Here is a 22981-nt window from a genome sequence, read left to right on the forward strand (position 1 = left end):
GTGCCCACCTTCGGACTATTAAACTAAAGAGACTTCCGCGCAATACAAATGTTCTCAGAAAAAAGTAACATTGGAACTTAACTACCAGGCAACTAAGTACAGGATTGCAGCTTCATTAACTGACTATTTTGGAAGCTATTTCCTTAGGGTTTCAGATACACATTAGTGACCAATATTTATTAGGGATCAGAAGTATTTTGTCAACAACAACAACAAAGGTAAGTATTTATAGGAAGAAACATTTTCAATGAAAATTATTTATATATATATATATATATATATATATATATATATATATATATATGAGAGTTCAGAAGCAATAATTAACACATATTGTCATGGGCACATTTAAAAACACTAATAGAGCAGTCCTATATTTGTCTGCTCAAAATAAATCCTATTGAGTTCAATGGGACTTACTTCCGGGTAAGAATTGCAGTGATTCTGTGACCATTTTAGGCCTTAAATATACAAATAGCTGGCAATTCTTAGTACGTTTACATTTTTGAAAAATATAGCCCTCATTAGCATTAGTTCAAGTGTGGATTTTCTATAAAACATTTTTAAAGGCTGCATTTCAGTGGGATATGCATATATACTGCATGTGGCTTTTCTTATTTTGCAAGTGCAACATAGATTTATTTCTATTATAAAGCGGGCGTTCAAAGCGAAGAGCCATTATACGCAACTGCTACAACTTTGCCCCACCACGCCCGTGCCCCAAGCTGAACTTGTTAGCACCAGGAACAGATTCTTCTAATACCACCTTTACTCCAGTGTCGAACTCAAACTGCATGGCTTCAGTGAAGGAAGAGGCATCAAACGCACTGTAGTAAGCAGAATTTCTGTCTGCGCGCATGCAGTGCTGGGGAAATGCTGAAATTTGTTCTGCTAATTCAATGGCATGCTGGAGGCCTGGAAGAAAGAAAAGGGAAACACAACCATATATTAAAATTAGGGAAAGTGGGCCACAATAATAATAATTTTTTATTTATACCTCGCCCTCCCCGGCCAAGACCAGGCTCAGGGTGGCTAACACTGAATATAAATACAGTAAAAACATTAAAAACAAACAGCCCCACCCCCAAAAGCAGTTGATTAAAATATAAGTTAGAATACAGTTTAAAATGCAGCTTAAAATGCAGCCTCATTTTAGTGATAGCCTATAGATCAAAAAGCAGAGACATCACCTTGCCAACAAAGGTCCATATAGTTAAAGCTATGGTTTTCCCAGTAGTGATGTATGGAAGTGAGAGCTGGACCATGAAGAAGGCTGATTGCCGAAGAATTGATGCTTTTGAAGCAGCTAGTGAAGGGAATTATGGTGCTGGAGGAGACTCTTGAGAGTCCCATGGACTGCAAGAAGATCAAGCCTATCCATTCTGAAGGAAATCAGCCCTGAGGGCTCACTGGAAGGACAGATCCTGAAGCTGAGGCTCCAATACTTTGGCCACCTCATGAGAAGAGAAGACTCCCTGGAAAAGACCCTGATGTTGGGAAAGATTGAGGGCACAAGGAGAAGGGGATGACAGAGGACGAGATGGTTGGACAGTGTTCTCGAAGCTACCAGCATGAGTTTGACCAAACTGCGGGAGGAAGTGGAAGACAGGAGTGCCTGGCGTGCTCTGGTCCATGGGGTCACAAAGAGTCGGACACACCTAAATGACTAAACAACAAATAGATCAAAGTCATAAGGGGAGAAAACGGCAAATATTCACCAGGGCCAACTATCCATGCTGGTCCTACATGGGCCAGCAAAAAGAGCGAGGGGAAATTTATATACAAATCCCATATAAGGGGTTCCATCAAAAAAATAAACGAGAGGGGGTTTTAACTGAGTCCAGCCCAAAGGCCAGGTGGAACAGCTCCGTCTTGCAGGCCCTGCGGAAAGATGTCAAATCCTGCAGGGCCCTGATCTCCTGCGGTAGGGCATTCTACCAGGCCGAGGCCAGAGCTGAAAAGGCCCTGGCCCTGGTTGAAGCAATCTAACGTCCTTGGGGCTCAGGACTTCCAAAGTGTTGCTATTTATGGACCTTAAGGTCATTTCCAAAGCGGAGGAATTGCATTTTCTTACAGGATGTGGCCTGTTCTATATCTAAGTCCCAGCTCTGGGTTTGCCTCCTTTCAAATCTTCTATATTATTATTATTATTATTATTATTATTATTATTATTATTATTATTATTATTACTATTTTCTTGCTTTACAAAAGTACACGCTTTGTCTCTTTTTTCAAGATGTACAGTATTTTCTACAGATCAGTTACATTTGTTATGAGACATTAGTGTCGAATACAGTATAAGGTCAGGAAGAAAAGGGAGGGGGGAATCTTCTATACTTATATACTTCTGCAGAAATACAGCAAGCCGGCTTCTCATCATAGAGTGAATAATTCTCCCAGACTATAAAAGCAAACCTCTTTGAGGCGTAAGAGCAAAAAGAGGTTCTCATTTTAATTCAGAAGGTAGGTGAAATTCAACAAGTTATGGGAACACTATCATGATCCGCTGACCCCGATTTGTTGCTTAACTTACGAGAGAAAAAGTATAATCTTCATGCAAAAATCACAGCGGCAACTTCCATGAGCAGGAAGTCCTGGTGGAGTGGAAGTCCTTGATCATAGAAATTTTTATTGCCATCTCTAATCCCATTGAGACTTTGCTTCAATTATTATTTCCTGTCTACTCTTCATTCTCACTCTGCTTTGTACCACTTTATTGGTGCAGTGATTCCTATGTATTAATCCAGTAATTCCAAAACAGTGAGTCAAAGCTCACCCATTAGATCACTAATTTCCTGCTCTATACATGTTATGCTTTTCAGTCAGTTAGATAGGCTTTTATGATGTATGTATCATCTTCATTCTTTCCAGACAACTCATTAAAATGAATTCACACATGTTCTACATTTCATGTAATGCCTTCAGTCAAGCCTCTAAGTACTAGCGCTATATTTTTTATATATATATAAACTGCCTTTACATTTCCATAACCTGGAACCTTTCATTTCCTCAAGGTAATGCCAGTCTCTAAACACCCTCAATGTAATAGGAATCAATTGCAAAGAGTAAAAGGGAGGGATGAATGCTTGGCTTAGAAGAGAATATTCTGCTACCGAGGAAGACACAACAGATGCCAGGAACTTCAGCACAAGACTTTCTGTTTCACAGCTGCCTGCATATCTTTCTGCGAGAACATTTGCTGAACACATTGCAAAACAAAACTTGCGGAAGACAAGTCAACACATTTCAAAGCTGAAGATTCCAAACTGCAAGAAACAGGCCCCACCCCTCTGCTCCATACTGTGACCTCGGTCCAGAGAAGAAGAGCAACAGCAATGCATAGTCGTGTTAAGAGGATCAATGTCTCTCTGATAATCTGCTGGAAAGCCTGTGGTCACAATAAACAAAGCTGTGAAATACAGAGCAACTGATCCTGCGATAGCTGGGAAGAAGGAGAGCCTGGGAAGAAGATACCATCTCTGGGCAACATTGGCAGGGCCAAGAACTCTGCATCTATGGAAGAGCATGGAAGAGCCATCTAAAAATAAAAAATGATGTCTTTGCCCTATTTTCTTTCTTTCTTTTTCAAGTGAATGCATATTTTAATGGAAGACATCAAGCTGTGGGCATTTAATGAGAAACAGCAACACCTTGCTAATTCACACAACTAGCAACCACTCGCTTTTCTTTGCCCAGAAATATTTTTCCAAAAATATCGCACGGATCTCCCAGATCAAAATCTTTGCAAGAGAGAGAGAGAGAGCAATGGCTGTGGTGAATAAACACTGATTAATTCAATAACAACATCACTAAGAAACCAATATTGTTTGTTTATATAAAAATTTGAAAGCGATTTAAAAACACACACACAAAAACCTCATACTTATGATTCTGCACATAATCACAACTTTGTTTGAATATCCATGTCCACGCTTAACCCGGTGTAACTTTATTTGTACTTCCAATACATCCCAATATAGAAATGTACACATATGCGCCAAAAGCTAAGTGTCAAGCTAGATAGCAGCAGTTCTGTGCATTTAAATATAGAACTGCCTCAAACATGCAGAAAGATGGGTGTGAGGTTGTGGTCTGATTTTAACCAAGAAGGCAGGGCATGGGTTGGGGAGCTGATAACAATTTTTTACTTCTCCAGAGCCATCTCCTCTAGTGCTTTCCACCCAACTGAAGTTATTATTTTTTTCTGTACTCGGCTGAGAAGCGCTTGGGGAGAGGGTTCTGTACTCCTTACCCTTTTACTGTTAAAGTTAGAGTTAGAACTCACCCCTCATCTCCTCCTTCTGTGCGATCAAGTGCCTGAGAAATATTTTCTGTGTCAATGTCTATCATTGAATCTCCGGACATCTGCCATGGGACCCCTGTGTCACAAAGGATTATGGGAGTGTGTTTTGAGGCACATGTTGCGGTGCACAGACTAGGTCTCATAGGCCTGGCCATTACCTGATGTGAACTGAATGTGTCCACTTGTCCACTGGCAGCTGCATGAGAGGATAAGGAGTGATGGGAAACCATCTTAAAAAGGGGAAATTTCTCCACTGTTACTCACCTTCTAATTAAGTAATTCTTAATAAGGTTCAGTTGTTAGAACACCCCTGGCCTCTTCCAAAAAGAAATAGTAGTCATACCTCGAGTTGAATGCGCTTCGGGTTGAGCGCGTTCAAGTTGTGCTCTGTGGCAACCTAGAAGTAACGGAGCGTGTTACTTCCGGGTTTCGCCGCTCATGCATGTGCAGACGCTCAAAATGACGTCACGCGCATGCGCGGTAGCGGCAAAACGCGACCCGCGCATGCGTGCTGTCGAGTCTTGCATTCCGTTCAGGATGCGAACAGGGCTCTGGAACGGATCCCGTTCGCATCCTGAGGTACCACTGTATGTGCTTAAACAAGTGCTAGGCACGATGTAGAAATTATATACCGTATAAAAGGGATGGAATCTTTACCACCTAAAACAAGATAGTGGGCAAAGGGCAGAGGACATGAAAGGGAAGGGAAGGGAAAGAAGGACAGGCAGAGAAGACGGCCCTACAGCCAGGGGCAGTGCATCAACGAAACATGAAGGTGCCATTCTGCTACTGCCGCCTCTTCCTGGGCTGCACAGCAGCACCTGCAAAGCGGCAGTGCCATATCACAACAAGATATTATGCAAGATTTTGATGAGATCTCATGAGATTTTGATGAGATCTCACCAGAACCTGCAGCTGCCGCTTCACCAACAAAACAATGAAATACAGCTAAAACAATAAACACGCCCCCAAAATGTCACAGACAAAAACAGGGACTCTCATATATTTACCCTTTTTCTCCCACCACATGCCATCACCAAAATAGAAACCGTGATTTGCCACGGACAAGCAATACAAAATAAAAGAATTTGTTTACTGGAATTTATCACACATTACAGAAGGCTCTTCTTCTCCATCAATTGTACAGAGCTTTGTTTAAGTTCTGTGATTGAACTAGTTTCTGATGCAGTGTGCTAATAAAATGGCCACAACACTTTCTTTTATAACAAACTAGAAAACAAACCCAAATTTAAGCATTCTTTAAAACAAAACAAAACAAAAAACCCAAAACTTAAGGATCTTCTAATTGATACAGTTATATTTATTATGGAATAGCTGAAATACATTCTGTAACATTTAGTATCTATCTTGATGAGTAAGGAATTGTGGGACAGACTAAAGCCCTATTCAGGCACAGTGAGGACAAGAGTGCAAGCTCTGCACACACACACACACTTCACCATTATCATGAGTTGGTGGAGGCTGACCTTTTGAAGTGAGGGGGGCTCCTGTACTTCTGGAACACCCCTGGGGTTCTAGAACCTGGATTTTCCAGGATTCTATAACACACAGGAAGCCTCCACAAATACTGGTGCCTCCCCATTTCAGAAGACAGTCTTCTGCAAGTTGGAGAGGGATGAGAATGCAAGTGAGGGTAGCAGAACTATGACACTGGTCCCCGGACTGCCCAGGCCCTTGTGGTTAACTTTTTTACACTTATTTTGGCAATGTCTACAAAGGGCTAGAGAGGAAGTAGCCACACTGTCTTTAGACAACCAGAAAAGAATTAAGTTAACAACCACAGCCTGGGACTCAGATGACTTTTTAAAAGCAAAAAAAAAAATGCATTTTATTAAAAATTCTCCCAAAATATGGTTACACTTAGCAAGTTCAAAAGCACAACCAGCTACAGTGTGTACAAATGTCAAGCTGTACCCCTGCTTAGTGACTCTGTGTCTAGGCACACAGCATCTGTTCACACACACCCCAATCCTCGGGGGTATTTAACTTTTGGGAGCTGGAATAGCAACTTAGGTCAATGTGCAAATATTATTTAGAGCAAATTCTCAAAAGCTTCCCCAAATACAAAAATATGGGCTTTGCCATGGACAAGGCAACAAGAAATAAGAATTCACCTTAGGAAATAGGGGCAGTAGGGGTACATGCTTAGGTGCAGCCTGTCGCCTATGCTATTTTTTATTTCATTTAAAATAATAAATAAATAAGAAGCACAGAAGTGCAAGTCTGTTCTTGGTCTATGTTGTAATCAAGAACTGTACATACAAATTCTGTCACTAAGAACATGTGGCTTTTTACATGTGGCTTTGAGTTTAGAAAAAAAAAGTGTTTTGATTTTCAGTACACACATACCACAAGTATAAAGACAGAGAATAGGAGTAATCACAGGATATGACATTTAATAAATTTAAGCCTGAACAAAGCCCTAATTTTGCTTCCTGGTGATTCCAGGAAGCAGACTTTGGAAGGCCCACCATGGCAAAGTACAAAGTCCTATGGCCTTCCAGTTGTTCAACAGCAACTTCCATCATCCCTGACCATCTTCCATGCTGGCTGGGGCTTACAGAAGCTGAAGTTCAACATGTTCCCTATCCTATGGCTTTAGAAAGGAGCTGGCAGGCTTCTATTTCCTTGGCAGCCACTCTGTATGCCAACAATTGTTTGTGAAGCTGGCTAAACCAGGTGAGGGTAGCTCATGGGTCTCAAATGCTTGGTGAGTTAGGGACTTTCCCTGCATGCAAAGACAGGCTCTGGTGATTTGAGCAGACAAGACCAATAGTGGGTCCAATGGTCAAGAAGGCAGTTTCTGCATGTGCCATAGAGGAAAGTGAGGGGCAGACGGGGCTCGTCAACCTGGGAAAGTAGCCCATCTAGGAGAAGGGAAACTCTGATCCTAAACCTCTGCTGCCTTGCCTTGTGGGACACCTTTAGGAGAAGAAAAGGCTAAGGAGTAAACCCAACCCAAATCCAGAGCGGACTCCCTAAGACAATTGGATGGCGCCTTGTACGGCTCCTTCTGGCAATTCCTGCAGCCAAGCTGGTACCAAACATATTGCTCTGCTCTGCTTTGGACCACATGAGCACAGCCGGGGGTGTGGGTGTCTTGTCATCTGGGAAGCCCAGGATCTCCATACACACTGCCCAGGCTTGCATCCCAGAGAGGTCACTTCGTTGCTGCTAATGCAGCAGTTTGACTTCACCCCCAGAGACACATCCCATTGTCTCTCGAGACAGACAGATGCCCAACGCCCCTGCAACTGTTGCTCCTAAGCAGTAAAGCAATTTCCAGTTATATACGGTGTGTGTTTTACTTACTATTACATTATTATTATTATTATTATTATTATTATTATTATTATTATTATTATTATTATTTAACATTGTTATGTACTGAGCTGAATCCTAAAACAATAGGATCCATAATGCAGCAGTCTGATTGGTCCGCAGGAGCCACCCAATCCAGCTCCAGGTAGAAGTGAATCAGCGACCTGATTGGCCTGCAGGAGCAGCCAATCAGGCTCCTGGATGAAGTGAATCAGCAACCTGATTGGCCTGCAGGAGCAGCCAATCAGGCTTCTGGAGGACGTGAATCCGCAACCTGATTGGCTTACAGGAGCAGCCCGCAATTAGCCAATCACACGGGGCCCATTGTGTAAATAATGTATATATAGCTAGACGTTTTGGGGAAAGCTTCATTCATTGCTACTATGAGCTGAAAAAAGAGCATGAAATTCACACTCGACTCCGAGTATATTTCAAACATACATATATTTATAAAATCCAAAAGAGATGCCACATTTAGTGCATGTCTATGCTTGTCTGATCCAAACGAATTCCCGCTGAGTTCAGCAGGACTTGCTCCCATCCCAGCCCCAGGTAAATGTGAGCGAGAACCGCACTCTCTGTTTCTTGCACTTGAAAACATTTACTCTGTTTCTTACAAGTGAAACAGTATGAAAAGACATCTCCAATTAGGTTTGGAAGGGCTGCTAGAGGCAGACAGGTAAATTTTTTGGGGGGTGGATCTGGTCCACAGGGGGCTCCCACTTGGACATCCCTGGCTGACGGTAAACAAAACAGGGTTTCATTCATGTTTGTCTCAAAATATACTTCTCCAGATGCCAACCAAAACAGCCATATTTTTAAAAAGGAATCCGGATATCAGGACGCACAGAGCACATGGGCAGAAAGTCTGTGGAGACGTTAGTCACTTCTTGGACCTGAAGAATGGCGGCAGCTTCAGGAGGGATTGAATAACCTACTGTGTTATTAATGATCTCCCTCACCCCACCCCACCATTACACTTCCACGATCAAAATAATCTAAATTTTAACACACCCGCATGCACAGAAAGCCTTAAAAAGAGAGAGAGAGGGAAACATCTGAATCTGTACCTTTTTTGTTATGGCTAGTTGACTCCTGGCTTATTTCCTTTCTAAAACTCTGCTACAATACGGATGCCTCGCCCCACCAGCAATTGCCAAAGCCTGTTTTGCATTCAGATACGTACATGCTGTCATCGTTTTGTTAACAAGTCAGTGATGGGGTGGGGAGGAGAACAGCAGCCCCACCAGCTTAAGCTGAATCAAAGCAGCTGTTGCTGGTCATTTTTTTAAGCCAGCTTCCATGCCAATTCGGAATGAGGTAAAGCCTGTTTCAGAAGGGTCTTCCTTTTTCCTTCTGCAGGAAACCTCCGGAATCTAGTCAAGAGAACTGCTGTGTGCATTTACCTTAACGGAGGTAGTTCCCCCCTCGGTGGTCAAAGGTTAGCAGCAGGAATGTGTTTTCATGATGGGACACACCCTTGTTATTGGAAGAAATGTATTTCCATGTTGTCAAACCCGCGCTCTAAATTAAACAGAAATCAGGGTTCTGCCTTCTGAATGGAATGAAAGTTCGCAAAGAGCTGCCAGTTGCTGGCTACAGAAAGGATGCTATACGTTCACATGCGACATATGTGTTCTACGCGGCTCTGAGAAGGGGGGGGAGGGCATCCTGCCTAGCCTCTCCCACCCATCCCATGGGGAAAAGGGGGGGGGAATGCTGGAAAGCTAGGCTTCCAAATTGCTTTTTGCCTGCTAGTCTATGGCCAGTAAGAACTTATCTAAAGCAGCCTTTGCAAACCCGGCACCCTCTGAACACTTTGGACTACAACTTCCATCGGCCATGCTGGCTGGGGCTGAGGGGAACTGTAGTCCAAAACTCGTGGTGCGCACCAGCTCAGTGAAGGCTTCACTACAGCAGATGCCAACAGGGTCCTGCAACAGATTAGACCAAGCATCCCCAAACTCAGCCCTCCAGCTGTTTTGGAACTACAACTCCCATCATCCCTAGCTAACAGGACCAGTGGTCAGGGATGATGAGAATTGTAGTCCCAAAACAGCTGGAGAGCCATGTTTAGGGGTGCCTGGATTAGACCTTTGTGCTGCACCAGCCTATTGGTCCAATCCTGACCAAAAGTCATCTCCCCATCTAAAAACATGACTCAGCACAACAAAGGCTGTAGTCTTGCATCCCACTTGGTGCATTTAATTCCATTCAGGTTGAATGAAACTGAAACGCGCAGGGCTCTAGCAGCCCAATAATACATTGGATTTGTCCAATCTTATTTATTTACTTGATTTATACCACACCTTTTCTCCAAGAAGGTACACATGATTCTCCCACTCCCCAGTTTATCCTCACAACAAACTCTGTGAGGTAGGTTATGTTGTGAGACTTTGACTGGTTTTGAACCCAGTTAATAATGACATGCTGCGTAAGACACCTACCTTGGCCACTGGGAACTATTCGATTAGCCAGTCCAAGCTGAAATGCTTCCTGCGCACCAACAGGCCGCCCAGTGAGAATGAGATCCAGCGCACGCGAAAGGCCTATTAGCTTTGGTAGTCTAACAGTGCCACCATCTATCAGCGGAACACCTAAAAAAAAACCCCAACCAACAATAGTTAAAGGGGGGGAACCTCACTCAAATAACCATTTTTTAAGCAAACTGGAATGTTAATGTCTCTGAAACCAGGGTTGCCATGTGTCCTCTTTTTTTAGGACACGTTCATTTTTTCCATGGGTATGCAAAATGAGAGTCATCAAATGTAAAAGTCGGCAAATGTGTCCTCTTTTTTTGCTCTTCAAAATATGGCAACCCTAACACATTATACAGTGACGCGGGTGGTGCTGTGGGTTAAACCACAGAGCCTAGGACTTGTTGATCAGAAGGTCAGCGGTTCGAATCCCCGCGATGGGGTGAGCTCCTGTTGCTCGGTCCCTGCTCCTACCAACCTAGCAGTTCGAAAGCACGTCAAAGTGCAAGTAGATAAATAGGTACCGCTCCGGCGGAAAGGTAAACGGCGTTTCCGTGCGCTGGTCTGGTTCGCCAGAAGCGGCTTAGTCATGCTGGCCACATGACCCAGAAGCTGTACGCCGGCTCCCTCGGCCAATAAAGCGAGATGAGCGCCGCAACCCCAGAGTCGGCCACAACTGGACCTAATGGTCAGGGGTCCCTTTACCTTTAACACATTATACTCCCATAATCTGGGATAAAGGCATGTATAATCCTCATCAACCATCCAACTGCCTTCTTATCACAAAACACATGGCCAAAAGGTAAGCAATGAGATGTGTCCTACAGAGACTCTGGCTATGTTCACAATCGCAGTAAGTCATAAACCATGGTTTACTGTACACAAGCCAATCACATCCACTTTGTTCCTCCCTGGGGAGAAGCAAGTTGTGGTATTTGACCTTAGGGTCGTGTGCAAGCCAAGCACCGTGGTTTGATTCACTCCTAGCAAACCACCCTAAGCCAAGGTTTGCACTTGGCTTATCAATCATCTGTTTGAGCAGCCATCATGCGATGCCAAGGATTGTTTCTCCGCAGTAAGAGCAGGGCACAATCAGCCCTTGCACGGCTTCCGGCTTACTGTGATGTGCAAACAACATGGCTACTTCCAACACTCTGAAAATCCAACAAGTGCAGGAGACAAATGTACTGATACCAGTTGTATTGATCCCAGTGCAATTTGAGCAAATGCCTCTTTACCAGGCAACAAAAAGATACATTACCATAATAGGAGTTAGTAGCTCCTTTTGAGTACCTAAGGAAGTTACAAGAGATGCAAGCAATTTCTGATTCTTTTAAAACTGATTTGCTTGAAACACGTTGTGCTTAATAACGTTGGCGTCAATAAACCTGTCCCCGGCACCTGTTGAATTTCCATCTTTTCCGGGTCTGTGGTGGTTCCCTTTTCAGATGTTTTGTACCCTTGGCTGACTTTAGCTAGTGCAAAATGAGTGTAGTGAGCAAGGAAACAGTTGAAGTCAGCAATTTGTCTGAGATGCCAGAGAATAGTGGCCGGAGAGTAAGGGCAGGATTCAACTGTCCTGAGGGATAGCTCAGTCAGTACAGCATGAGACTCTTAAAGTCAGGGTTGTGGGGTTTAGCTCCAAGTTGGGCAAAAGATCCTTACATTGCAGGGAGTTGGACTAGACTAGATGATCCTTGTGGTCCCTTCCAACTCTACAGTTCTATGAACTAATAATACCCATCAGTGGAAGCCCTGGGACTTTCCTCTAACCCCACTCCCCACCTTCTCTGAAATTGGCTCTGGAGGGGCTACGATAAATCCTGGAACAGTGTGTGGGTTGGTGGTGGAGAGGAGACGTCGTTCCATCTGGCAAGCCAAAATGCTTTCCCTGATGGAACCATCAGGGCATTCCTCCCTAAGTCTCCATGAATCCATTGGGTGGGACTCAGCGATGTTCTGCTCAGAGTAAACACATTGAAATTAATGAACACGACGTGCGCTGCAAAAATATCTTCAGTTTGAAGACGAAATGGCTTTGCCAAACTGGCCCTACTATGTATTTACTACGTATACTCAGTAAGTCAGCTGTGCAAATCTGCTCACAAGTCTTTCGAGCAGGTATAGTAGACTGTTCACGTAAAAAAAATCTCTTTTGATATTTTACACTTTTATAGCCTATCCCGTTTTAGGTCAGCGCTGTAAGCCTTAATTAGCAGCTTAATCAACTAATCAGAGGCCATGTGCTGTGCTGACCATAAAGATACAGGGCACACACACCTTTTTATACCCATTCGAAACCAAACTCCATGCAATTCACAAAACATACCGAAACGCCTACAGAACACTCCGAAGACAGCGCTTTCTTCTACCACACGCAAGTCAGCCAAGAGGGACAGCTCAAGCCCACCAGCCACTGCATATCCACTCACCGCAGCAATCACTGGCTTAGAAAACTTCATCCGCGAAGGACCCTGTAACAGGTATTGGAATTGTGTTAGAACTAGACTAGATCCAATAGGACTAGAATATATTCCAATCAGTATTGACCCAGAGACAATGCATTAATAACATTCGTGGTGATATAGTCAAAACTAACGTGCGAAGTGTGCCCAGGTTAGCTGGAAATTACAGGGCGTTACCATGTTCAGTGCCAAGGAAAAAGAAGTTGATTGAGTTTCGCCCATTCCTTAAGCAAGAGACCCGCCATCTAGGATTACTGAGGGCAGCCCTTTATGTCCAAGTCTTCATAAACCGAAAAATATATACAGGCATTTTTGATTGTGTCCATGGAGGAGTTGTGTATGCTGCCCTTCTTCCCATGTTGAGGGGGAAGGTCTGATAGGGGCTTGTAGGCATTTGGGTGGAAGTGGAAGTCCTTCCTGTAACTGGAAACCATATTCACATGGTGTTCCCAACCACTGGGAGGAGAACATTTGGTCATGTTCAGTTAAAATCCAGCTTCAGAGGAACGAAGGGGCACACACAATGACCCCCCACAGCCCCTTCACACATTCAGCTAAATAAACACCCAAATAGACTTCTGAGGCATCTCTGGAAGTTAGCGTCCTATACTGTCCATTCGGATTACAGGTGTAGGTAAGCTTTGGCTCAGGCATTGAGCATGTAACCTGTATTAGCCTTCTGGCTGAAGGCCGATAATCGGAAAGGGTTGTGCCTGGGTTATGGCCCACCCCCCACAAAGGCCATCATTGGCCTTGTCAGATTCAAATTTTTGGCTGGCAATCCCGTCATCCCTCACAGCCAGCTGAGGAGGATCCCAATAGCCGGCCGCGAGGGAGAAAATATTTTCCACATCCTGGGGGAGCCATGCCAGGCTGCAACCACTGCCCACCCAGAATTTGGGTAAGCAACCCTTATCATGACAGGGCTTTTAAACGTATTTCAAAACTAACAGAAACCCATACTTCGTGGCACCTCTTCTCACATCTCTTTTGTCTCCTCTGAAGTCATTTAAGAATATAATCCTGATGAATCAGTTCAAAGTCTACGCCTTTAGTGTCTGGATTAGTGGCTAATCCAGATGTTCCCATCAGCCCCAGGCTGTGTGGCCAATGGTCAGGGGAGTTGTAGTCAAACTACATGTGGAGGGTCATGAGTTACTCAGTCTTGTCTATCGAGCCCAGCGATAATGAAGGAAACACAATGTGTTGTGTGACTCATGAGCAAGCAAGAAGCAGCACCACAAATTAATGCTGATGTAGGCTGGATCACGGCTTTCCCATCCACACTGCATAATTTACCTCTGCTTCCATAGGCACCACAATAGAACATTCAAACACCTAGTTCACATTATATAAAACACAGGGCACAGTGTGCTTGATTCCCACGTTTGCAGGGAATAGACAACTTACAACTTTTCTTTTGGGAAAACAATCCCATTTGGTTTGAGTTGCTTTCTGAGAAGGGAAGATTCCTCTTTTCTCTCCTGCGTTTTTTTAAAATGTCTGTAACTTTAACTGAAAAGCGCTGTGGTTTCCATAGCGAAACAAAACACTACCATGGAAAACGGCATCAGTTTTTCAGAAAATTGTCAGGATTTCCCTCCGGAACATACCATGGGGCCAGGCGTTTGGGTGACATCTTGTTCCAATTTGATAGAGGCTGGGGCGTGCGCCAACTCCTTCAAATCATAACCAGCACAAAAATTGCCACCTAAAAACACACACATAGAAGAAGACACACACAAAAGTTAAGATTATGGAATAAAGAAAGAAGTTTGGTTTCTGTTCAGCCTTTTTTATTGTTTGGCTAGGCTCTTGGTTATTTGAGCCATTCTAGATGTTCTTCAATGGGGTAGAGGCATTTTCATGGAATGGCAGGGTTGGAAGCAATCTTTGAGATCATCCAAGACCTGCAGAGCGGGATGAAACTACAGCATCCTTGACATATGCCCATCTAGTCTCCATGTACATATCTCGAGCAAACCACCGCCCAAGGCAGCCTTTCCCACGGTCTAACAGCTCCTACCATCAGGAAGTTTCTGCTAATGGTTAGGCAAAAGCTGATTCCCTGCAATTTCCCCATTGGTTCTAGACCTGCTTTATGGAACCACAGAAAATAAGTCCACTCCATCTTCTGCATGTTAGCTCTTCAGCTGATTGAAGACCACTATTACATCCCCCACTTACTCTTATCTTCCCTAGGCTAAACACACTGGGTGGTAAAACTAAGTTTTAATCAGAACAGACCTACTGAAATAATCATGTCCATTAATTTCAATGGGTCTCTGAGTAACAAGTAGATGAATACCACCCATGGTGCTTTTTCAACAGTCTCTCATGGGACTATGTTTCTGATGAACTCTGACTATCCTGGTTGACCCCCGCTGGGTGTACTTCAGTTTGGTGGTGTCCTTCTTAAAACGTGGTGTCCATAATTGGATACAATACTCCAGATGCAGTCTGATCAAATAAAAAGGGTAAGGACCCCTGGATGGCTAAGTCCAGTCAAAGGCGACTATAGGGTTCCAGCGCTCATCTCGCTTTCAGGCCGAGGGAGCTGGCGTTTGTCCACAGACAGCTTTCTGGGTCATGTGGCCAGCATCACCAAACCGCTTCTGGCGCAACAGGACACCTTGACCTAAACCAGAGCGCATGGAAACGCCGTTTACCTTCCTGCCGCAGCAGTACCTATTTATCTGCTTGCACTGATGTGCTTTCAAACTGCTAGGGACAGAACAACGACCTTCATCGCGGGGATTCAAACTGCCAACCTTCCAGTTGGCAAGCCCAAGAGGCTCAGTGGTTTAAACCATAGCGCCACCTGCATCAGATGCAGTCTGACCAAATGCAGCATAGAGTGGAACTATCACTTCTCATAATTTGGACACAATGTGCCTGTTAATGCAGTCTAAAATTGCTTTTGCCCTTTTTTGCTGTTTGGTCTGCAGCTTGTGATCAACTAAATTAAACTTTGCAGGCCAAATCAACCAGCTTCTTCTTCTTCTTCTTTATTAAAGTTGTATACCACCCTATACCCATAGGTCTCAGGGCAGTTCACCACACAAAGTTACAGTATACAAAGCACAAAGCACAGAATTAAAATAATCAAAATTGCTTTTCATCCTAAATCTTAAATTAGAATAGCCAAAACCTGAAATTGGGGTGTGGGGACGTAAGTGTATCAAATTCACCCCCTTTTAGAATGGCATTTTAATAACTTCCAGTACAAAAACCTAAGAAGGGCACATCATTCCCCCCTCTGCCCCCGAAGAAGCATTTTAACCACAGCCAAGAATTTCATTCAAAGGGTTCCTGGTGGCATGTATACCGGCCAGCACATCCTCCACGTCATCAGCAAAACCGTGTCTCCCTACTCTTCCTCTACCGCAGAGGCAGCTAATTCAAGCCTTTTCTTGTGCGGCGGGGGAACCATGACTTCTTGTGTGCGTTGGAAGCAGAAGAAAGAGCTGCTGTTGACTATACCACCATGATGAAAACCAAAGCACGAGTGCCCGCAGTATTTACTTTAAGATCCAGCTCTGCAACTGTACAGTGAGGGGAGGAGGGGAATCACTCACTTGCTGAGCCCAGCACATTAAAGGCCACAAAGCAGGCATCACCCGGATATGAGCTTAACAGATGGGACCACTGTTCTCGGCTCAAGTCCCAACACTATAATTTTCTCAATCAAATTGATGGTCTAAAAATAACCTTATGTATACACATCCTTGGGGGACAAAGCCCTTAAAAAAACATAAATATACATAAATCTTTCTTGTTTTAAAGTTTCCAACGGTAATCTCTATCCTTTCCCCTCAAGACTACCAATAATGCAGCTGCTTCTGATTCCACTAAATACTGTTTTTCTTTATCTCAGCAAAGTAAATATTGTAATTATAGAGCAGAATTGTTAAGTAGACCATCTACTGAGGAAGGAGAGATGAGGAAGAGAAAACCCGGGCTCTGTTTTGCTTTTCTCTGAAGGCTTGTTATGTTGTTATATTGATAGCTGCAACTATCACTCACTTATTTAAATGTGTGATTCATTATCACATATCGCAATGGCCAATTTTCTAAAGGCTGTGCTGAGTGGGTTGCCCATTTCAGTTTTTTGGTTCAAAGAACTGCTTTCAGAAGGCCTGGAAAAATTTAAGCCTAAATAACCACTGCTCCCATTAAGAACATTCATTTTTGGGGGGGCCTGTTTGTGGCTGTTGCCATTGCCAAGTTTTTCCTTGGTTAAAAACTTAACTTATCCTTCACAATGTGATTCTGGCCAATCAGGGTTCATGTTATGAATGAGATGACATCGTGGTTGTGTTCACACATCGCGGGAAGCCATGGTTAAACCATGAACACGCAGACTGCTCCCACTTCACTCCCCTCCACAAAAGCAAATGGGAGCTACAAACCACAATGCTTGGCTTAGTGCTGCATCCAAACTGGGGATCATGGTTTGTTTCTCTCCAAACAAACCACAATCAGAAGCCAAGGTTTGTTCCATGCTTACCAACCATGGTTTCCTTGAAGTGAAGCAAACCACAACCTGCAGCTCAGATTGAACGCTAAGCCAAGGATCATGGTTGCTTCTACTCACTACCAGGGAAAAACGAAGTGGGAGTAGTCTACACATTCGCCGTAAATCACGAACCATAGTTTACTATGAAGTGGAAACACAATCCCTAACTATTACATACCTGGCACCATCCTTGATACAGAGCAAAAGGAAGCCTGAAACTTCAACGTGAGCCTTACCTGAAGTAAGGCACATACAAGTCATTTTGTAGGCATGTATGAGTTCTGGTTGCTGACGCAAGTATCCCGAGCCACGGCAGATAACTTATTTTAAGGCTTTTATGACACACACACACCCTTCATACCTTTTGCATCAGTTTGCTCTTCTGTCTATTCAAAATTCAGTTTTAAAGGTACAGTAGGCCCGCAATTTGTGCAGGGGTTATGTTCCTTGGATTGTGCTAAAAGTCAAAGCCACGTCTAGTCAAAGCCCATTGGGTTCAATGGTTAGTGGGATTGCCAAGGTTATTTTCCCCAGAACTCTGCCCACTTTTCATTCATTTATTTCTTTTGCTATGTGCCTAAAGCTGAATGTTCACAAATTAAATGTGTGGAAGTTGTGGGCTTACTGTATATGCAAAACACTGGACACTGGGTGGAAAGGGGCTGGGTTTCGAATGAGAGCATGAGTGAAGGATATTGTTACAGGCCACCCCATTCCCTGCAGAGCCATTCATGGGATTCCAGGGTCTCTGCTCCTCTGGAGAATTGAAGAGGTGGCAGAGGTTGCTGTCGCTTTAAGAATATGATTTATTCACATATTTACATCTGAGTTTGGAGGGAGGGAGTCCAGCTCTTACAGCATGGTCATCTCAAGAGGCACTTGTTTCCCCACAGCAGTGCAGCACTGGAGAGAGCCATGCATCTTTCCCAGCCCGCCTTCAGCCATCCTGCCCCAAGTTGGATGTCTGTCTTTGTGTGTCCCCCCCCCCCTACTTCTTCCCAGCACACCTTGCTGGGAAGACACTTGCTGGGTAAAAAGACACTTTTTACCTCACACCCAGTTACACCCAGTTTCTGGGCAGGGGGAAAGGACAGTTCTCTTGCATTGCCAATGGCCCTGAATGGCCATTGCATAGGCTCAGGAATGGCCCAGGAATACAGTATAAAGGCCTCACCCAACCCATGAAGCACAGCCACAGTCAACGTGCTGTTCTCTTCAAACGATCTGAAAGCCTCCACCAGCAATCCTGCAGTCTCCTGGTTCACAGCATTCCTGGCTTCTGGCCTGTTGATGCCAATTGTCATTATGGTCCCTCGGATTTCAGTAATTACATTCCTTCTTCCTGAGAAAACAGAACAGGTCAAATAGAAACCCTGGTGTGTGGCTATTAATTCTTTCTTTTCCTTTTTAGAGTCACCCATTAATATAAGTAAACTACATTTTGGAAGACTGGCTGAAGGGGTTGACACGTGAAACGGTTACTAGGTAAAGCTAATACTGTATCATGTTTACAATGTCATCATGAACACAACTAACACTATGGGCTGGATTCAATCTGTTTGCGGTTTCTCGTTCCCTGTCCACTCCCTTAAAAAAAGACAGTAGCCAGAGACAGAATGTGAGGCAGTTCATCATCAGGCTTGGATACAAGGAATAAAATTAAGACACTGGGCATTTCCTGGAAATTAATAATAATGAACAGCTGGGTTTTTTTATTTTAAAAATGGGCTGAAGCACAGCAAGAAATAACTGAATTGAGAAGGAATGTCTTAGGTTGAAAAATGTTTTAGAGGAATCATTTTAAAACTTTGTTCTCGACCCAAACTGTTAGCCCCCAGATTCCAAATTCCTCACTTTTCTTGCTATGAATCTCTTTTTTTCAGCCCATGAACTCCAAAATTTTGGGAGCTGAGCAATGTTGCCTTAATTACACTGAAGGCAAAGCAATCGGTCTCACTTTCACACCTCTTTTTGATGTCCAAAATGGAACTTGGGTGCATGCCACCTGCAGCAAAATGTGCATGCTTCCAACATGAACAGCCTCTGCATCTCACAAACAAGGGTGGGGGGAGCACAAAATCCCACTTTAAATCAACAAAGAACCAGAAACAGCTCAAATAAGCCATGCATTTCATTTCCAGTACATATGAGGCAGTGGAGTTATTTTAATTTAGTACTCCAGATAGAAATCTCTGTCTAATGGACCACAGTGGTTCTCCATTGTTAAGAGCTGTTCAACAGTGGAACGGTCTCCCTCAGGAGGCTGTGAATTCTCCTTCCTTGGAGGCTTTTAAGCACAAGCTGGATGGCCATCTGTCATGGGTGCTTTAGCAGAGATTCCTGCATTGCAGGGGGTTAGACTAGATGACCCTTGGGGTCCCTTCCAACTCTACAATTCTATCATTCTGTGATTCCATGATTCCAAATCTTGGGCAATGGCTCTCCAAACAAGTGTTTCATAACATTCAAAAGCTGGTTTCCATCCAAAGTATAGGATGCTTATGCAAATAACAAATTCTTTGTTGCTTCCTCCCCTTGGGGAGAAAATCCGGGGAAATTAGCTAGAGGCAATTAAGTCATATTTTCCATTCCCCTGTCCCAAACCTTCCCCAAAGTCCCTCCCCAACTCTCAGGAGAATCCAAGAACTCAGGCTGCAGTGGAAAGTTCTCCCTATGCTAGGCCTGCTTTGAATGCATGTACTACAACCCCTTGTTTTTACTGAAATACCCACAATACAAATTAACTAACATTGGAGTTATTATAAATTATTAAAATGGAAAATAGATGTTCAGTTGTTTAATGAGTCATCTCTCAATATCAGTAACCCTAAGGAAGACAGCACTTGCTCTTACATTACTGACCTTAGCTAATTATGAGTAGGCTTGCCATATGTCAAGAAAATTCCCGACATGTCCTGGTTTTCGAGTATAAAAATGGTGTCAGGGGGGAATTTTGCAGAATCGGCAAAATAATGTCAGGAAAAACCCAGATGTATGGCAACACGATGGAAAAAGCAGCAGAAACAGCTCCAAAAGCTTAAAACCACTATTTTGTGGGATGGATTCCCCCAAAAAACCTCAACAACTTTGCGGGTGTCAGGAATTTTACTTTTTGAAATATGGCAACCCTAATTATGAGACACTTCTTTCTCCTTCAAAGAACAAAGAGAATTAATTCATGTGATGAGTATTTTAAAGCCAGTTGTCATTTTCATGCCTACAAACATAATTTGTAACCCTGCAAGCTGCATAACTAAATTCATTTCATTGTTTTGTTTTAAACAGCCAGGGTAAGCAAGTTTTTAATGGCATATTTCTTTGCTGATGTTCAGCCGCATAAATAACACAACGCTCACGAGCCGGCTTATAATTGGTCTCATCATGCGCAGTAGGTACTACTACCACATGAATTGGTAAGAAAGACCACCAGAAAATAAAATATTTTTCAAAAACCAGGAGGCTACAGTATGAAAGGTCTTTAGTAATGCTTAGTTACTCCTGAAATGCCTTTCATTTAAATGTAGGCACGAGGTGGCTTGATGGATCAAAGTCTATGTGTATCACAGCTGTTTACTCGGCCTACTCAAACGTGAAGGACTTCAGTCTCTGAACAAGTTCCTTCTCACTGCACACAAGAGCATGCTTAACCAAAGCTCAATTAGAGCCGCTTTGCATCCTGTGAAATTATCTCCACCATGTATTGGCAATGTGCGACATCTTTTATTGGACTGCCTATACAGTCTGCAAGGAGGCACAGTTGGCCCTAGGATGTGTATACCTAGTCTAGTTTACCTCGTTTCATATTTTTAAAGAGGAAGGGGAACATGACCCAATTTATATGAAGCCATGAGAATGTTGGCTTTCACGTTTAATGCTTCTAGGCCTCAAGGTTACGGGCAAAAATCTTTGGTCACCCAGTGAGCTTCTAGCTGGGCAAGGGTCCAAACTTAACATTCTAACCCAATGTGGATTTTCATACCAGAAGGTTCCTTATGTTCAGATCCCCAAAGAGCCACAAACTCACTACGTGGCCTGAGCACGGGAACCTCTTAGCTGAACTGGAGATTTGCCACATCCTAACTGTTATGTACTGAAGTTCTCACCCTGGGCCAGCAGGGGGATACTGTAGATAGTTATGCAAATGAAGGATCGAAAGTGACATTCAGTGATTGGATAGTTTGTATGCAAATGAAGGATCGAAAGTGACGTTCAGTGATTGGCTAGTTTTAGAAAATGGCAACAGTTACATTGTTCTGGAGCTCTATATAAGCAGGCTGACTGAGCTCCTCAGTCAGTTCTGTTCCAGTTTACAAATAAAGAGCTGCTTTGGAAGAATTGCTGTGTCGTCTGCTATGTCTACCCACAACTTAACACTAACTCCCTCATCTCTGCCAATCTAGGGTTAGGATTGTGTCCTTAGTTGTTCATGACAGCGATAAAGGGTGCCATCTTTTTTCTGGCAGTACTGCACCTAATTCCAAGCACTTGAAAGAGCACCTTTTCCCATATCAAACTGAGATCAGCAAATGAGGCACTCCTAATGGTCCCTGTGTTGGAGGAGATCCAAGACATGGGGCACAGGGAAGGGCCATTTCTGTGGTGGCTCCACACCCATGGAGTTCCCTGCCCACTGAGGTCCATCTTACTACTTGACACCATTATTTCAGACAACAACAAATGTTGCACATCCTTGGTGGCGGGTGGATGAATTTACTTTTAATTGATCCTATAACTAGGTAGCTAGATAGTTTTAATCCTATTAATGTTTAATTGTTTTTAATGAGTGCTTCCCCTGATGTTTGCAGCAGTTATTTTATCAGCAAGCCACCTGGAGTCTCCGTCAGAGAAAAAGATGGGGTGTAAACAAATATGCAACAACAACGACTTTGAAGAGTGTTCCCATCTTGCACTGCTCGTATTTCTGATGTTGATTTCTTCTCTTGTTGGAATTTTAATCTCGTCCAGTTTCCATTAAGTTTAATTTGCTTTGTTTCTGTACACCAACAGTGACTGTAAGGTTAAGGGGTGTGTGTATATATATTCAAATAAATAGATGCATTTAAAAACCACAGCCTTGTGCTGCATACAAGTCGAAAATCAGAAGGACTTCTGCCAAGCCAGCAGCTGATGGGGGGGTGGGGATTGGGGGACTCGACCTGCTGAATTTCTGCTTGGCGCATTTTCCTTTCCTTTCTGTAGCGCTGGAGCTTGACCTGCAGGCGTCGCCGCGTGGCTGCAGAATAAAAAACCTAGCCCGGCCCACCACGGCGCCGAGGAGGCTCGCTTTTGCGCCGAAACGAAAAAGTTACGCGCGCCCCCGTGCTTTCCAAAGGGCTCTTCGTCTTCGCTCGCCAAAAGCGGAGAACTACTAACCTTCTCCGGGCGGCTCTCCGGCACTCGAGCTGGCCGAGCTCGCCTGCATAACGACGGCGGGGGTCCCCGCGGCTGCTCTCGGACTCCGGAGGCCTCGGCTGAGGAGAGGCGCGCACAGGAGCCGCTGGGCCATTTCTCCAGGGCGCGCAGTTGGAAAGGTCAGCGGGGCTCCAGTGACGGCAGGGCTCGACGGCGCCCGGTATGGCGTCGAAGCGGAATGAGCGTTGTTTACTCGGCCCCGAAGTCCAACTGGGATGGCACCGCGGAGCTGCTGTCAGCCCCTTTATTTGCACAAAGAAAGCCTCTCCTCCTGCTTTGCATACGTGGCTGGGGACCATGAAGCCTACTTGGGAAGAGAGGAAAGCCATACTCTCCAACATTTCTCTCATGAAAATATGGGTGTCCTATTATTCCGTTGTTGCTGCTGCTGCTGCTGTTTTACTCTTTGTCCCCTGCCCACTTTGGGTGGCTTCCAACATATATAAAAACATAATAAAAAGTA

At 43.9% G+C, this 22981-nt stretch overlaps 1 protein-coding gene across 1 annotated transcript; it reads right to left on the reverse strand.

Annotated features, from left to right (window-relative positions):
• Positions 1–301: 301 nt before the first annotated feature.
• On the reverse strand, positions 302–22704 carry LOC128417793 (enoyl-CoA hydratase EchA19-like). The gene is made up of 6 exons (XM_053396939.1): positions 22480–22704; positions 18281–18448; positions 14201–14298; positions 12452–12596; positions 10093–10242; positions 302–915 (listed from the first exon to the last, which is right to left on the reverse strand). Exons 1-6 carry the CDS (start codon positions 22610–22612, stop codon positions 692–694), a joined length of 918 nt encoding a protein of 305 aa, XP_053252914.1. The 5' UTR covers positions 22613–22704; the 3' UTR covers positions 302–691.
• Positions 22705–22981: the final 277 nt, after the last annotated feature.

This window comes from Podarcis raffonei, chromosome 7 (assembly GCF_027172205.1).
Source record: "Podarcis raffonei isolate rPodRaf1 chromosome 7, rPodRaf1.pri, whole genome shotgun sequence".
NCBI lineage: Eukaryota > Metazoa > Chordata > Lepidosauria > Squamata > Lacertidae > Podarcis > Podarcis raffonei.

Coding starts and splice junctions, on each gene's coding strand:
- LOC128417793 (XM_053396939.1), bottom strand. CDS start 22,612: ATGGCCCAGCGGCTCCTGTGCGCGCCTCTCCTCAGCCGAGGCCTCCGG. Junction 18,449..22,479: donor CGGAGAGCCGCCCGGAGAAG/GTTAGTAGTTCT, acceptor CTGTTTTCTCAG/GAAGAAGGAATGTAATTACT. Junction 14,299..18,280: donor GGCTGTGCTTCATGGGTTGG/GTGAGGCCTTTA, acceptor GTGTGTTTTTAG/GTGGCAATTTTTGTGCTGGT.